Below are 16,223 nucleotides of genomic sequence, written 5' to 3'. Positions count from 1 at the left end.
TACAAACAGAAACATCCGTTTGTTGAAATCTGCAAATTGAATGGAACTAAAAGCCAATTAAGAGCTAAAATGTCCTAAGAATTTACAAATGATGAGCCCATTGTAGCTAAATAACTAAAAATGTTCCATTGTTCATGCATAATTTGAGACGATGACACATTTAAACTCTATTTTAATATGGCAGTATCATTGCCAACAGTCATTTTTAATCATAGATGAAAAGGCATCTGAAAATGAGATCTTGTCTTCAGTAGAAAAGAAAACTCTGGGACCAACAAGTCATTGTTATGTCAATAAAACACATTCATCATTTTTAATCCAGTCAAGTAGCAGGTAGCACTGAACAGACATGTAACACAGGTCCTTAGCAGGACTGTTATGTAGTATGTGATGAAGTGATCTGAATACACTGACTAGTTTTAACTGACCATTCAATCACAAATGTGGTAGTGGACATCATGAAGGTAAACAGTAACACAATGATTACTGTTTCAGCCTCAGACCATCACCTCCTCCACTAGAGGGAGATGTTTATCTGGGAGCTGTGGGGCAGCAACTAGATATTTCAGGTTTCACTTCCACCATTACAGTTGGTTAAATTTGTGACATTTTGAACATGTTCCAAATCTGCTGTCCTCCAGTTAATTTGTAGTTTGATAACAGATTATAATGACTATCAGTGTAAAAGAGTGTGAAGCTTCAGCTGTACTGTGTGTTCACTGTGAGGCCAGGTGATCTATTTGTGATGTGTGATCAACAGCCTCAAACACACACAAACTTTTGACTTCCCCATTCATCTCCATCTGTGGAGGTGTCTTAACACCCCCTTCTGGAACTGCTCACCTGCTTGTTGTCTTTATTATTGGAAACAATGAAGATGAGAAAACTATTTTCATGACCAAATTATACATAGTGACTTCTGTGTAAGTGGCATAGTTGTTAAGCAAGGTGTAGATGTCATATTGGGCACAAACACCACGATAATCTCACTTCACAATCTCAAAAGTGTTTGCACAAAGCACATATAATTGACTAATATTTGCAAATATACTCAGAAGTATCAAAAAAGACAAACACTGATTAGTTTTCTGACCACCTGATATGTTTTATGACACTAAATATGAATCTAAAAACTGAAGTTTTCCTTCCATAGGTGTGTGGTATTTAGTAATATTTGTAAAAATAACGGAGAGCTTCTCCATACCTCAACACAACACACATTCCTGCAGCGCCCTCTATGCTCACATCTGCATAGCACAACACAACATTTCCCCTTTCCCTGAAGGAATTACTTCCACAGGCTGATTAAATGAAACATTTTAAGGTAACAGCATTCTGTAACAATAACAAATATCAACTGCGTAAGTATCATTAATGAACAGCAGGAACATCAAAATATGTAACTTAATAAGTAGCACAAAATCTTCCACCAGGATGGTATGTAGGATTAAAACATTCACTTTTTGTATTCACATCATGTGACTCTTTAACTAAATTATATGCATTGTATGAAATGATTAACCACTAGAAAACATTACCTTTATTTTTTTTTAACTCAGTTCTTAGCTTCACATGAATTAACAGTAACAAACCATTATAACAGTAAGGAGCCAGAGTTTGCACCAAACATTACTGTATCAACATTTTGTAGTAAAGGAAACAAACCAATATATCAGTGTATAAATCATTTTCTTTATCTAACAAAACCTGTTAGCCAACGGGGTGAATTTCGTGTTCTCTTGCTCCGCCTCGGGCGTGGCTCTGGTGCATTATGGTGTACCAGAGCCATAAGTCCATCAAACGTAGTGTCACTGTCTGTACCAGTGGAGGTCAGAGCACCCTTAGGGAAGAATGCCAGCTTGGATGCATTCCATTTCCGACCATCACTGAGCAGGTAAGTGTTTGGTTCCACTTTCTCGATGATAGTCAGAGGTTCAGTGAATCTGGGTGATCCCTTTAGAACATGTTCGGATCTCCGGACACACACAGTGTCATTGACTTGGAACATAGGTACTTTTGCATCAACTTTTCTGACTGTGTACTCTTTGCTTTTTTGTTGCTTTTGTTTTACTTCCACTTGTGTGTGTGTTTTGATGTTGTGTGAGACAGGGAGTACATGTAGTTTTGTGCGCATCTTTCTGTGTCTCAGTAACTCGAATGGTGTAGCTCCTGTTGTAGCATGTTGTGTGGTACGATAGTTCTGTACGAACCCTGTTACAGTTTGTTTCCATGGTCTGTGCATTTTGTCAGCCATCTGTAAGTACTCTTTAAGTACTCTGTTGAACCTCTCGACAGCTCCATTAGCTCTTGGATAATACACACTAGAGTGCAGGTGCTTTATCTCTCTCTCCCTCAGAAAATTGTCAAATGCATGGGAGATGAATTGACATCCATTGTCAGAAACCAGGTAGGAAGGATTTCCCTCACGGCTTAACACGGCGGTCAAAAACTGAATAACTACATCAGTAATGACAGAGGAGCAAAGGCTGCTTCACGACAGTCCCATGTAGCATGGCCGAAAGGACTGTAATGTCAATCCCAGCTTTTCCCATGGTCCATTTGGAAGATCCATAGGTATGAGTGGTGCAGGTGCAGTTTTCACAGTCTTATCAGCATACTGGCATGACACACATGAAGCTATCATATTGTGTACATAATTGTTCATTTGTGGCCACGAATATAGCTCACGAAGTCTCTGATTTGTATGTACCAGTCCTTGGTGTCCTTCATGTGCCAGATCTATCACTCCAGGTCTGAGTGAAACAGGACCAAGCAAGTGATCTGTGCCCCTCATGATAAGTGAGTTATCAACAGCCAGTTCATCTCTCACATTGAAGTAAGGAGCAAGTTCAGGTGTCACATTCTTCCGGCATTTGGGCCAGCCTGTCTGAATCTGACATCTCAGTTGTGTCAGTTCAGGGCATGTGTCATGGGCTGCAGTGAATTCTGGCAAAGAAACAGCACGTAAAGACTGCTGAAAGACAGCAGCAACTAGGGTTGCCAACTTCCTGAAAAAAAAATAAGGGACACCTCATGGCAGGTCCGGCCGACCCGATTGCCTTCACCCTTCCTGGCGTGGTGAATATTTTTAGCCCCTTTTTTTGTGAGTCAAACAATTTTTTTAACTCAAAAAAAGAAAATACAGAGGCACTCTGAAGTTGAAAAAGTATCAAAAAAAGCCTTTAATTTAACATGGCAAGGACTGATTAAAAGCACATGAGCCTACGCGTTGCGGCCATATTGGCCTTCATCAGGGCATTTTTTAACTATTTGACTCAAACCTGAATTGAATTAGATGCATATTTTTGAGTGACATGAACACATGGAAAACTAATTATTATCCAGCAATTCCCTTTAATACAAAATAACAAAATTCACTGAATAAAATAAGTATCTCTTTTAAACAGAAACCTGTCCTGCTTAACTTAAAATAAGTTAATAATAAAACAATAGATATAAAGCAGAACATTCATCCAGTAATAGTGCTAATTTTTAGTGCAATAACGAAAGTGCAAACAGAGTCTGTAGAAAACTTATAAACATCGTAAACATATTTGTGCCTCAAAGGCTATAACTGTATGCAACAAATTGGTCTAGGGTTCCCCTAGTCTTGTTGTCCCTTATGCTTCCATGTGCCCACCACTGGAAGCATGTTGCTTTAGATCAGTCAGTCCACCATGGGCTATGGAAAAAGTGCGCCGGCACACTGTGCAGTGCGCTTTATAGAAGTTATCGCGCACTTTTTCCACCCAGGTGTTATCTTTTTCCCAATCCTCTCTGTATTTCTGCATTCTTTTCTGCTTTTTTCTTGGAGTACAAATCGCATTGTTGCTTGAACTTGGTGTACTGCCCCTTAAATCAGTGTCGGCGTCTGTGTCACTAGGCGCGTTCGACTTGATGCAGATCTGTCTGAGTCTGACTTAACGTGATGCATGCTGGGATGAACGCAATGCATGCTGGGATGGACGCAATGCATGCTGGTTAGAAATCCTGTCCGACTTGAGTCAGACGGGGAGGGACTTACCACTACGTCACCATGTCACATGACCTTAAAATATCGCGGGAGTCTTCGCCTGCAGACAGATCTTGCAGTTGCTCTCCAACGAACTGCACGACCGGAAACCCGCCCTCATGACGTCAGGTCAAAGACGTGATTGGGCAGTTTGGGAGGAATCTCCTCATGACGATTTTGACGTTTCTCGCTTCGTTATGTTGGAATATGCGAAAATGAACAGAAATGGAAGGGATACCTTCTTATATGTGATTTCTGCAACAATGGTAGGCTGGCCTACTGAAAACGTTGTACATCTGACTGCAGTTCAATGCAGAGTTCATTTCTTCGATTAAACAGTAAAAAGGCATTTTTAACATGTTGGTAACAGTAGAATAAGAGAGATAATGGACTTCACTCCATTAGACTATAAAATAAAAAATAAAAATACCCTGGGCTATTGGCTCAACTGTCAGCACGCTCGCCTCCCGATCCGAGGTGCTGCTGGTTCGAGTCCGGGCGTGTGCAGAGCTGAATCGCGCAGGTTCACACAACGCAGGTTACGTTCTAAGGCTTCGCGTTGGGCCGTTTTACCATCTAGAACGCGTGCATTCAATTTGTGGAAGTGTCGTCCATTATCCCTTACTTATATCGTAGTACTGCTTCTTCAGTATCATCCTAAATTGGTTTAGTGGGTAACACGTCAGTCTGGCGATCAGCCGTCCGTAGTTCAAATCTTGTTAACGGTTAGTAGATTTTTGGGGTTCTTCTTCACACCTGTCTGTCCAAACATGAAAACAAATGGCATTTAATCTCCATCTCAATATCTTTCTGTGAATTCGTTTCATGGTTGAGTTACAGGTGCTAAACGACTTTGGGTGTAAAAGTAAATATTCAAATAAGTAGCCTAATCAGCAGTTCATTTTCGTCAAGATTGGAGACCAAAGCACTATGCTACTTAATCCTTATTCAGTAGATTTGCTGCTATTCACAATCCTTTGCATGCAGCATGCTTGTTGTAACACGGGTATAAATTCCGGTAACTCCAAAGCTTCTATTTCGTCGGCAACAACGAATGCAAACACCGCGAGATCCGCCATTGTTTACACGAAGTTGACCGTGTCCGACTTGTCTGCAGCCGTTTTATGCTCCACCCCTACAGTCGGCGTAAGATCACGCTGACGTAAGCAAGTCAGACTCAGACAGGCGCAGACAAGTCGAACGCGCCTACTGTCACCCATGCTGCTTTGTTGTCTTCCGCTATCTTCTCCGCGAGCGACAGTACCTCAACCAATGGGAGGAGCGTATTCTGTATCGTCATACTCGTGTGTGAATGTGCTGTCAGCTCATTGGTCACAGAGAAGGACAGGGCCTGGGAACAAGTTTACCGTAAATTTTCATATAAAGCGTCCTGTTATTCATTTTCCATTGGCATTTTACTGACTATTTTTTGACTCTCACAGTAATACGGGACAAAGTGCGTCCCTTTTCAGCTCAATACGGGACGGGTGCTTTTATTTCTAAATACGGGACGATTCCGTTTTTCAAGGGACGGTTGGCAACCCTAGCAGCAACCCTCAGAAGCATCTCCTGTAGTGGGAAGTGGAAGACATTTGTTTGCCTGGACGGTAAGTGAATTTTGAGTATTATTTATATGTTTGTTGTCTTTGCCCAACATAGCTAGCCTGGTTGCTGAGGTGGTTACCTAGCTAACTAGCCAGCTAATGAATTAGCTGTGGGTTAGCGCAACTCCTGTTATGTTAACAAGGCTAACGGGAGCTCGCCACAGTTATCAAACTGGCACCAAAGTCAAAACGAGATAAAGAAGTGATAGAATTTATGGTGATGATACTTTTAAATAAAGTGCATCTGTGTGGAGTTGGGAATATTAATCCACCACCAAGTGGGTAACGTTTAGGTCATATTACTTTCTCTATACAATGAACGTAACATATCGTTAATGACATACTTGGTTCGGTTCGATGCAGCTGTGTAAAATTATATTAAAATATTGTTATATTACAACATGGATCCAGATATGATGTTAGTTGAAACTAGGTTATATGTTGAGCTAGAGTTTCGAAACACATTGTAATGACGCTGTTCCTTTAACCAATCACATTTCTAGTTGGTATTCTTAGTCCTTCTCTGTGGCCTACAGTAGCGTCAGCGTTTTACTGTCCTCTGATTGGACGGTCAGAGAGCCGCTCTGTTTAAGCTAAGCTAGCGGTTCATGTTCATCTGTTGCTAGCTGCACAACCTTAACGTTTTGATAGCTATTTGTTGAAGCCACCATGGAGGAAGGAGGAGAGGCTATCCATTTGGCTGCAGATCTTCTTAGAAAGACATTTTCACGGCGGACTTTGAAGGAAAAGCTGGATATTGTGAGGAAAGGCCGCCCAACCCTGGAGCTAGCTAGCCTGACCCAGGTCAGCAACTATGAGCGCTACCCTTGGTTGACAGGCTCTGAGGAGAACTCTGAATAGTTTCTAAAGTTCAGGTGAGTTAAATGAATTATATTTACATCTGTTATGTATATTTTTGTCATTTTATTGGGTCGACATTGATGCTTCTGCTGGATTTGACGTATGTGGCGCTGGTGGCTGCAGAGAGTGAGAGGAGACTTTATGAATTGTTCTAAGTGAGTTTCTTTCTTTAGTAATGACATTTATCTCTCTATATGAGATACCTGTCTACCATGCTACGTCCTGTTTTATTGTCTATCTGTATGATGTTGATGGTTTCTATAGCAGTGGAGTCATAACAATTAAGTATTAAGATGTGTTTTAATGAGGTCAGAGGTCATTGAAGGACTAGGTGGAAAATACACAGCCACTGATGACTCAATGATGATGAGCAAAACTTCACTCTGTCTGGATTCGAGCCAACAGAAACTTTTTACTAGACACTGTCAAATCAACCCTCAGTCCACTCAGTCTCTACTTTCTTCATAGACTCACCTCAGTTCTCCCAAAGAGCAGAGACAACCAAACCAGTGACAGGGTTTCAATGTTGAATGAAGCAGTGATTCATTCGTCACTAGTTACATGACCATACAGAGGTTCAATACAACTGCTTCATGAGCTACAGCACGTGTTAACACCTCAGGTGTCACAGGACCATCACTAGTTCCTAGTGTGCTTGGAGCTATTTCTGTTCCTTGGCTGGACGATAAAACGATAACGATATATATCGCGATAGACACGTGATCCATATCAACTGAAAATACGTTCGATAGAATGTTCGATAATTTCACTTGAACTCCGTTAGAGAAAAATAGGAAGAAAACCCCGAGCCAGAACTGCAAGGCATTCTGGGGGATGTAGGCAGAGGAAGGGCTTTAGCCTCTCGACCCATCACGGCCCAGCTGAGCCAGGCTGGTGACATCAACAACAATAAAAAGAACGGCGTGGAGTGAAAGGAGAATATGAGAGAGACAGCGAGAGAGGAAACTGTAGATAAAAAAGGAAAGGTCACCAGTTTGGTAATATTTTGGTTATTTTAAGTCTGACAAGAGTCAGACCGATGTTGTCTGCTAACTTGGTGGAGAGTGAGAATATTAACTGTCTCTTGTCTCTTGATTAGTGTTAGAATCGGTTAAGTTTTGTTTCTCTGCGTATTGTGATTAAGTGAGTGATTGTCTGAGTGTCTTAGTTTGCTAGAGGTCATGTCTGGTCGTACGTTTAGTTTCTCTGTAGAGATGTCAGATGTTTGAATGGTTCAGTTTATTGATTATATATCAGTCAGACGTGGTAGGACTCAATTGAGCCGTTAAATAGACTCTAGATTCATGATTCATGAGTCGTCTTTGATTTTTTTTTTTCCACCGCTACTGAATATTAATTAAAAGTGAATGAAAATTAAATGCTATTGAATATGTCATTGTTATCATTTAAAAAAAAATAAAATCACAGGTAAAAAATGGGTTATGACGGGATTTTTGTGACCCTGTCAGTCAAAATAACACAACGAAAAAGTCTAGAGCAACATCTGATCTAGAGGTACACGGCAGCAGAACCATACGACAGAACATCAAAGATATAAAGAAATAACAGATGCAGTTTAGCACAGTTGAGAAGTCTGGGTAGAATAGGTTAAAAAAAACGAATCAATATCGATATTGACTGATATAAACACTTATATCGTGATACATTTTTCAGCCATATTGCCCAGCCTTGTGTTTTTTTTTATTTTGACTTCTTGATGTCTGTTTTTTTTTTCTCATGTAAAGATTTTCAATCCACCACCTGTGTCTTGAGTCGTGCGTTTGAGTTTCACCTGACTCATCTATTGAGCTGAAACAGAGGATGTGCTCTTTGTTATTAGGATTCATCTTCTCATGGATTCTTAGCATTTACACACACAGAAGAAAAGCTGCAGTTAAACAGATTAAAGCTGCTTGACATTCAACCTCCTCTTCTGTCTTTTCTGTCCTCTCATCATCTCTGTCTTCTCTGTCCTCTCATCATCTCTGTCTTCTCTGTCCTCTCGTCGTCTCTGTCTCCGTCTCTTCTGCTGCCGTCCTGCGTGTAGCGTTCTGTTTGACCACCATCAGGAGAAACACATCTGGAAAGTCTTTCAGTCAGATTTTCCTCCAGATGAAGCAAGAACAAGCTGATTCAGATTTATTGATCAGAAGGAGGAAGTGAAGCTCCAAGATGTTTCCTCTCAGAGAAAGTCCCAGTCCCAGATCTCCAGTCAGAACCAGGCTGTTTACCAGGCTGGTCCTGACTGGAGATCAGATCCACAGATGAACACAGCAGGAGGATCACAAGTCAGACAGCATGTTCATGTCTTCACTGGGTTTTTATTCTGACATGAAAATCATCTTCCTCATCTTCTTGTCATCAACCTAAGTCACTGATCCTCCTCTTCTTTTCTCCATCCAACTGAAACTGAAAGAAACTAAAACATGAATCCACAGTTTCAGCTGAAAGACTTTTATTGTTGTTATTGAGGATTAAACATTAGAGCAACATGTAGATAGAAAGCAGTTCCTGAGATAAAAACAACTTTAATTAAAAGAACACAAGCAACAGAGATCAATATAAAGAAGCTGAAGCTGAAGAAGAAGAAGTAGATCAGTTCATTCACACATGCAGCATATGTTACACCACTGAAATACAACTGTGTCATTGGTGTAAAGAAAATGTGTTTTATTACTCTGTTTGACAGGTAGTAAAACAATACTCTGCCCCCTAGTGGCAACAATGAATACATATATGAATAAAAAAGAAATGTAAGCAGGACATTACTGATGTGGCATCCATAAGAACACATAAATCCATAGATGCTGCACATTTCAACATGACACAGACAATGGATCCTTCACACTGTTTCTACTGGTTTCTATTAATCACCAGTAATCATCATCCATTGTGTCTTTGTTGTGTAAATACTCAGTAACAGCTGATCTCTACCTGAGGATCAGTTTGATGAGGAAATGTTCATTTAGTAACAGGCACATTAGAACGAGGCTAATGTTGAAATACACTGACACTGTGATGATGATGATGGTGATGATGATGGTGATGGTGAGGACAGACTGCTCCTTTCATGGGAAATAACATCACATATGTAACACTATGAGAATTAGTTTTAGGTATTTAGCGTTTAACAAATGATAAAAAAAAAAACAATAACAATAAAAAAATAGAACTGAAATGAATAAAACCTCCCAGACTTCTCAGGACACTTTGGGTCACTGGTAGATCTTCTCGTGTGCCACTGAGAACATTCTGAAATCAGAATCAGCTTTAATGTCCATGTGTGTCCACATACAGAGTATTTGACTCTGGTAACTTTACTCTCTCATACAGAAACACACAGAACTTAAATAAGTGAAAAAATAATAAATCTCAATCTATACACATAAAATATAGGATAAGAGCAGATACATTCACCAAACCAGGGTTTTGTATAGTGACTATACACAATAGTGCAGAGTTATAGTTTATTTCATGTGGATGGTCTCACACTCTGTGAGACCATCCACATGATCAGAGTTCATCAGAGCGACAGCCCGGGGGAATTGGTTCAGGTCCCGTGAAATTGTGGACCCTAGGAACCTGAGTGACTCTACTGTAGGGACTGTCCTGTTGAGGATTTGAAGAATTCTGGATTACTATTAAAAAGGAATGAAAGATTTCTTAGTGAAGATTGATTGTTTCTATGACTTGAGCTTCCACTGAGTCCTTCCTCTGTGGAGACAGTCCTGCTGTTTGCTGAGTGTTGGAGGTCAGCTGCTACAGTGGGTTGCTCATGTCTGCTGGATGTCCAGCATTGTTAACTCCTGTCTGTCCTCAACAAACAGCAGCAGTTCAGTTTCCTGTCTGTTTCCATCTGAATGTTAGAGCAGTGATGGGACGTGTTTTCAGTTTGGTAGCTAAAGGAAACTCTGGTTTATCTGCTGCCAGACTGTTTCAGACCAGGGATTGATCAGCTGATTGAAGAGGAGGAGAGGAGGAGGAAGAGGAGGAAGGAGGTGAAGATTTCTTCTTCATGTGTCTTACAGTGATCAAAGAAATAGCCACGATAAGAACAACACCAACAACTGTCAGACCAACTATCAGACCAACGGATCCATCCTGGTGTCCAGCTGTGTGACAGAAGCAACAGAAGCAGGTGTGAGGTGTGAGGTAGCTGATGAGTGAAGAACAAACTGCTGTCAGACATTATCTACTGCACTCTGATCACATCACTCAGACCAGCTGTTTTCTAGAAAGTCTCATCAACAACATCTTTCTAAAAGTCAAACATCTGATCTGAGATCTTTCTCTCTCACATCAACAACCAGGAAGCAGCTTCAACTCTGATCAGAGACAAAGACACAAACTCAACTCTACTCACTCACCTGGTGGAACTACTTCCAGTATGATGATGGTGATGCTGTGGTTTGTTTTAGTTCCAACATAACACTCATATGTTCCACTGTCCTCTATCGTCACATTCTTCAGAATCAGAGACACGTCTCCATCCTTCATCTGTCTGTCCTGTAGTTCCACTCGGTTCTTATAAGATGGATGCTGGTTCTCTGGATATAGCCTACTATCCCGGTAAAAAAGAACATATTCATCTTCCTTCAGGTCAGTTCTGATCCACTCTACAACTGTGACAGGATCATTGTTCAGAGCTTTACATGGTAGAGAGACAGTCTGTCCAGGTTCAGCTCTGATGTTTGTCTGTCCTGCAGGAAACAAGACAGAGCAGAGAGGTTAAAGGTCAACATGCAGCAGTCAGTCAGTGGGAGGAGCTACCAAAGAGAGACACTGGTCTAACACAGGCTACTGAGCTAGGTGATGTTGTCTCATGCTGGAGTTGAAGTAAATAAATGTGGATCAACAGTTACTTTCACTGAAATCACTGCAGCTCAGAACAAAGAGAAGAAGTCTGAGTAGACGGTACGTAGGAGCCTGAACCAAGGACAACTCTCTGAGATCTACCTGCTGCTGAGTCACATCAACAAGGAAATGCATTTCAGACCAATCACAGCTGATAACGGTCTGGGGTTACATTTCTGGGGAGGAGTCTGGAGCTACACCGTCAACGTCCCACGGTGCTATAAATTATGCTACAGTGGTATCAAACAAGGCCAGGGAGCTGGCTACTTGACCTTGCTGGAGGTAAGTTAACCTGAACCTGTACCACACTTGAAATGATAATGTGTGTGTTTTTTTTCAAATTAGTCATTTTTAAAAAACAAAACAAACAAAAAAACATCATTGTCTTGACTTTGTTAAAGTTAAGCTGTAGGTTTTGTCAAGTGCTGTGGGGCTTTGGTTAGAGAGGGGCGGGGCTACAGGAGCTCATTCTCAAGAGGGAGGGGTAGCAGGCTAAATGGCGAAAGGGCTGTTTCTGAGGTGGTGAACAGAGGCCTGTTTAATGCAGTCATTGAGACACTTCCTTGATGTTCAGCTAGTAACTGCAGCAGTAGCAGTCAGGTATTATTCATATTTAAAATGATCAAAATGGACCAAAACCATCCTCATCCTACCAACCATCACCTGTCACTCAAAGCAGCCACGACCCTAATTATGCAGAACTTTAAACCTTAAAAATAACAAACAGATGAGTTATACAATAATTATAGCTATTTAGACCAAAACTAGCATTATATTAAATATCTGAAATGACAGAGGAAACACTGAAATCATTATTTTGGAGAAGAAAACCAAAAGAATGTGGTGGATGGACGACTGAGGACAGTAAACACTACACTCACAGTAGAAGAAGAAATGCTCCAAGGATTCAATATATTTTTTCACATAAAACACATTTATTCATATCAAGATTATATTTAATCTGTAGAAATTAACTAGGAGTCACTCTGGAGTCAACAGCAGATCTTCCTGTACCAGTTTGCAGGTGTCACCATGGTTACCACTAGTTTTTTATACTGGATTGTTTTAGCTTTTTTTTGTGTGTGAAACAATTTTTTAACTATTTGACTCAAACCTGAATTGAATTAGATTCATATTTCTGAGTGATATGAATACATCGAAAACAAATTATTATTCAACAATTTTAAATACAAGATAACACACTTAACAGAATAAAATAAATATCTCTCTTAAACAGAAACCTGTCCTGCTTAACTTCAAACTGTATAAATTAATATAAAACAATAGAAAGCAGAACATTCCTCTTGTAACAGTGCAATAAGAAAAGTGTTAGTAGAAGTTGTAGCTTTGTTGTCTCCTGGTATCTTCTTCTCAAGCAACAGTACCTCGACCAATCAGATGAGAGGGATTCCTGCTGTCATCTATCTGTGTTATCTTGCTCTAACTTGTAATAAGCAGACGATGTGTGACAGCTGTTTTTTTTTATATTTGTTCTGAACAGCTTTTCACATGTAAACAATCCCGTTCTACCTGCATGGCTACGTACAACTGACGTCTCTCGCGGGGCTCCTGCGCATGGTCCTGACTTCTGTGGCATGCTGGGTAATGGAGTTCTTATCTAACTATACTCATAACATCACAAGATCAGTGGTCACAGAGCAGGAGACGGCCTAGGAATAAGTTTACCGTAAATGTTCATATAAAGTGTCCTGTTATTTATTCATTCCATTGACATTTTACACTATTTTTGATTCTCACGGTAATACGGGTCAGAGTGCGTCCTGTTTCAGATCAGTACGTACTTTGGGTTCTAAATACAGGACGATTCTGTTTTTCAAGGCCCGGTTGGCAGCCCTATGTCCACCATGACTGTTCCTGACTAACTGAGCCTTCAGTGTCGTTATGGAGAGGAAACCTTTCTACTCTAATCTTCTATACATGAACATCTTCTTAATAATATCTACCTCCACAAAAACACTCTTGATGAACTGCAGTTGCTGGTACTTCCGGGTACTTTCAGACCAGGAAGTTGTGACACATCGTCTCCGCCCGAGTTCAACACTTTTTATTAACAGATGTCTCACTGTACTGTTTAGTTTCCTCAATGTTTCTATCAGTCATGTAAAACTTGTCCAACTAGAACCGTTGAGGTTATGGATCCACCCATAAATCGCTAGTAGACACTAAATTAATGTTGCGATTACGATTTCAGAAAAGCAGCGGTTGTTGAACATTCATCAGCTCCAACTCCTAAATGATCCTCTGACTTTAAAGAACACGGAGAAACTCAACACAACTGATGAGAGAGTTTTAGCAGAATAATAAGAGAAGGATGCCGACTTCAGAGAACAACGAGGAACGGACCGCCCATACCCGTTACAGTGTAGGCTCCTGCATTGGTTTCAACTCACCAGCAGAGACAGACAGGAAAACGCTCAGTAAAGTCATGCAGAGAGACGCAGATGTAACAGCAGCCATCTTGTCTTCTACGGTAGCCGGGAGAAAAAAATAAAATAAAAAATAAAAAATTCTACGGTAGCCAGGAGGAATGTTACCAGATCTCGCGAGACTAATAAGCAACCAGACCTGTAAAAAAAACCAAGCTCAAAAGCAACTTTTTCTTGTTAACATTCAGGCTGGACACTAGACAGAAATTGTCTTTGTACGTCACCTGCCAACGTATTGTCTCAAAAACAAACGTTATCGTAAATATAAAACTGATGCATGTCACTAGTGGTGGAAAAAAAGATTCTGGATCCGGCTCATTGAACAAGCCACCAAAGAAGACTCAAGAATCATGAATCTAGAGTCTATTTAACCAGCTCTGTTGAGTCCTACCACATTTGATTGATATATAATCAATAAACGGCACCATTCAATTTAATTTTATTTATATAGCAACAATAACAACATCATCTCAAGACGCTTTACAACACCCGGCCTGAAACCTCCAGAGCAGCCTGAAGGAGATGGTGGCAGGAAAAACTCCCTTTAACAGGAAGAAACCTCGAGCAGAACCCAGCTCATATGGAGGAACCATCTGCCTAAGGCCAGCCGGGTACAGACAGAAGAAATCTTACATCTCACTCTGCAGAGAAACAAAACGTACTACCTACCTTGACAACTAGCAAACTAAGGCACTCAGACACTCGAGGAGCAAATCTGCTGCAGATACACAACTGTAACAATCTGTTCTCAACGTCTGTAACATAATGTGACATTAATGTTTTTGGTTCCTATCGGTTTCCTGAGTATATACATTAGTGTGTGAATGTTTAAATGAGAGACATTAACTTAGAGTACTTTGTAGAAGACGCTTAATAAAGTTCACTCCATGGCGGCGACGTTGACGTATTGCAGCAACAGCCCAACCCGCTCAATGAGGCGTCTATGTACAGAGGCTTCTGGCCTGGCGGCCACCGTAGAAGACAAGATGGCTGCTGTTACATCTGCGTCTCTCTGCATGACTTTACTGAGCGTCGTCCTGTCTGTCTCTGCTGGTGAGTTGAAACCAAAGCGGGTGTCTGGATCTAGTAGATCTGGATCAACCACATGTTTGAGGAGACACTATAAACACTTTGTTTTGCTGTTGGACAGTGAAACTAACTTGGTTTGTTCTCCCACAAGGAGCCTACACTGTAACGGGTATGGGCGGTCCGTTCCTCGTTGTTCTCTGAAGTCGGCATCCTTCTCTTATTATTCTGCTAAAACTCTCTCATCAGTTGTGTTGAGTTTCTCCGTGTTCTTTAAAGTCAGAGGATCATTTAGGAGTTGGAGCTGAGAAATGTTCAACAACCGCTTAACAGCTATTAAGCGGTTGTTAAAGGAAATTTATTTCTGGATTTTAAAAAGTTTTCTGAGAAAGAACTGAAATTACAGCTCCATATGACAACATTGTCAGACTATTGGAGAGAGAAAATGATTCCGAGAGGATTACGGATAAAGAAATTTCCTTCTTTTGGCTATGGAGATATTGACTTTAAAAACAAATGGGAAGCCATCTTAAATAAGTGCTCCCTTGATCTTATTCTACTTCTTATTGAGGAAGCTAAGAAGCAAAAATGTGAAACCCAGAGAGAATTAGCTAAACTTAAGAATGAGATCTCTACTAAGTTCAAAGATAAGGAGCCCCTCTTTGAACAAGAGCTTAAAGATGGATTGGATAAACTACAGAAAGATATTAAACAAGAAAAACTAAAGAAATTTAAGAGAGACCAACAGGATTACAAAGAGGAGAAAGTCTACACATGGAAGCAAAAATACAGCTATAATGCACAGCTACAAAGGAGAAGGACTGTATCTTTCCAGCTACCAAGTAGTGATGAAGAACAGTCTGCAGGTGATTATCACTCCTCCACTGTTTTTTTAGACAAGATACCCAGAAAAGGCAACCTCAAAAGCAGACTACGAAGCGTAAGACCAGACGAGGAAGAAGAAAATCATCCAAGAGACCGACACACAAGGAACAGGGGCAAGAAGAAGTGATTAACATCTCTGACGTTCCACTTGCAGCCAATCATATTTCAGTTCTGTCTAAAGGCCTTACCTTTGCCCCTACAAATACAACTAAAGAGTTTCAAACAAAGATCGACCTATTCAAATTTCATCGCAATCTTCAGCTGAAAGTGTGGTATCATACCAACTCAAGTCAAGCTGTCTTTTATGCTCCTACACATCAGAGCACAGGTACTCCATTCAAGCCCAAGTCAACTTTTACGCCAAACATATGTAATCCAACTTTGAACACCTTTTTTAAAAAAGTTACATATGAAGTTGATAAATTGTTTACATCAAAAAAGAAAGCTGATTATAACTTGTCAAAAGAAGAAATAGAAGGATTAAACTGGCTTTCAAATAATGATGACATCATAATCAAAAGGGCGGATAAAGGA

At 40.4% G+C, this 16,223-nt stretch overlaps 1 protein-coding gene and 1 pseudogene across 2 annotated transcripts in view; both read right to left on the bottom strand.

The window, feature by feature from the left end:
* The window catches only part of LOC311491647 (low affinity immunoglobulin gamma Fc region receptor III-like), a 293,642-nt pseudogene that overhangs the window by 69,066 nt on the left and 208,353 nt on the right, over positions 1-16,223 (bottom strand). The window lies entirely within an intron of this gene.
* LOC311486210 (coxsackievirus and adenovirus receptor-like) lies at positions 10,190-15,017 on the bottom strand (the record flags this gene model as incomplete). The annotated part of the gene is made up of 3 exons (XM_084541992.1): positions 10,190-10,589; positions 10,845-11,177; positions 14,939-15,017. 3 exons carry the CDS (start codon positions 15,015-15,017, stop codon positions 10,414-10,416), a joined length of 588 nt encoding a protein of 195 aa, XP_084398118.1. The 3' UTR covers positions 10,190-10,413.

This window comes from Chelon labrosus (assembly GCF_963514085.1).
Source record: "Chelon labrosus genome assembly, chromosome: 1".
Classification (NCBI taxonomy): domain Eukaryota; kingdom Metazoa; phylum Chordata; class Actinopteri; order Mugiliformes; family Mugilidae; genus Chelon; species Chelon labrosus.
This window is presented reverse-complemented; position numbering and strand designations above follow the sequence as displayed.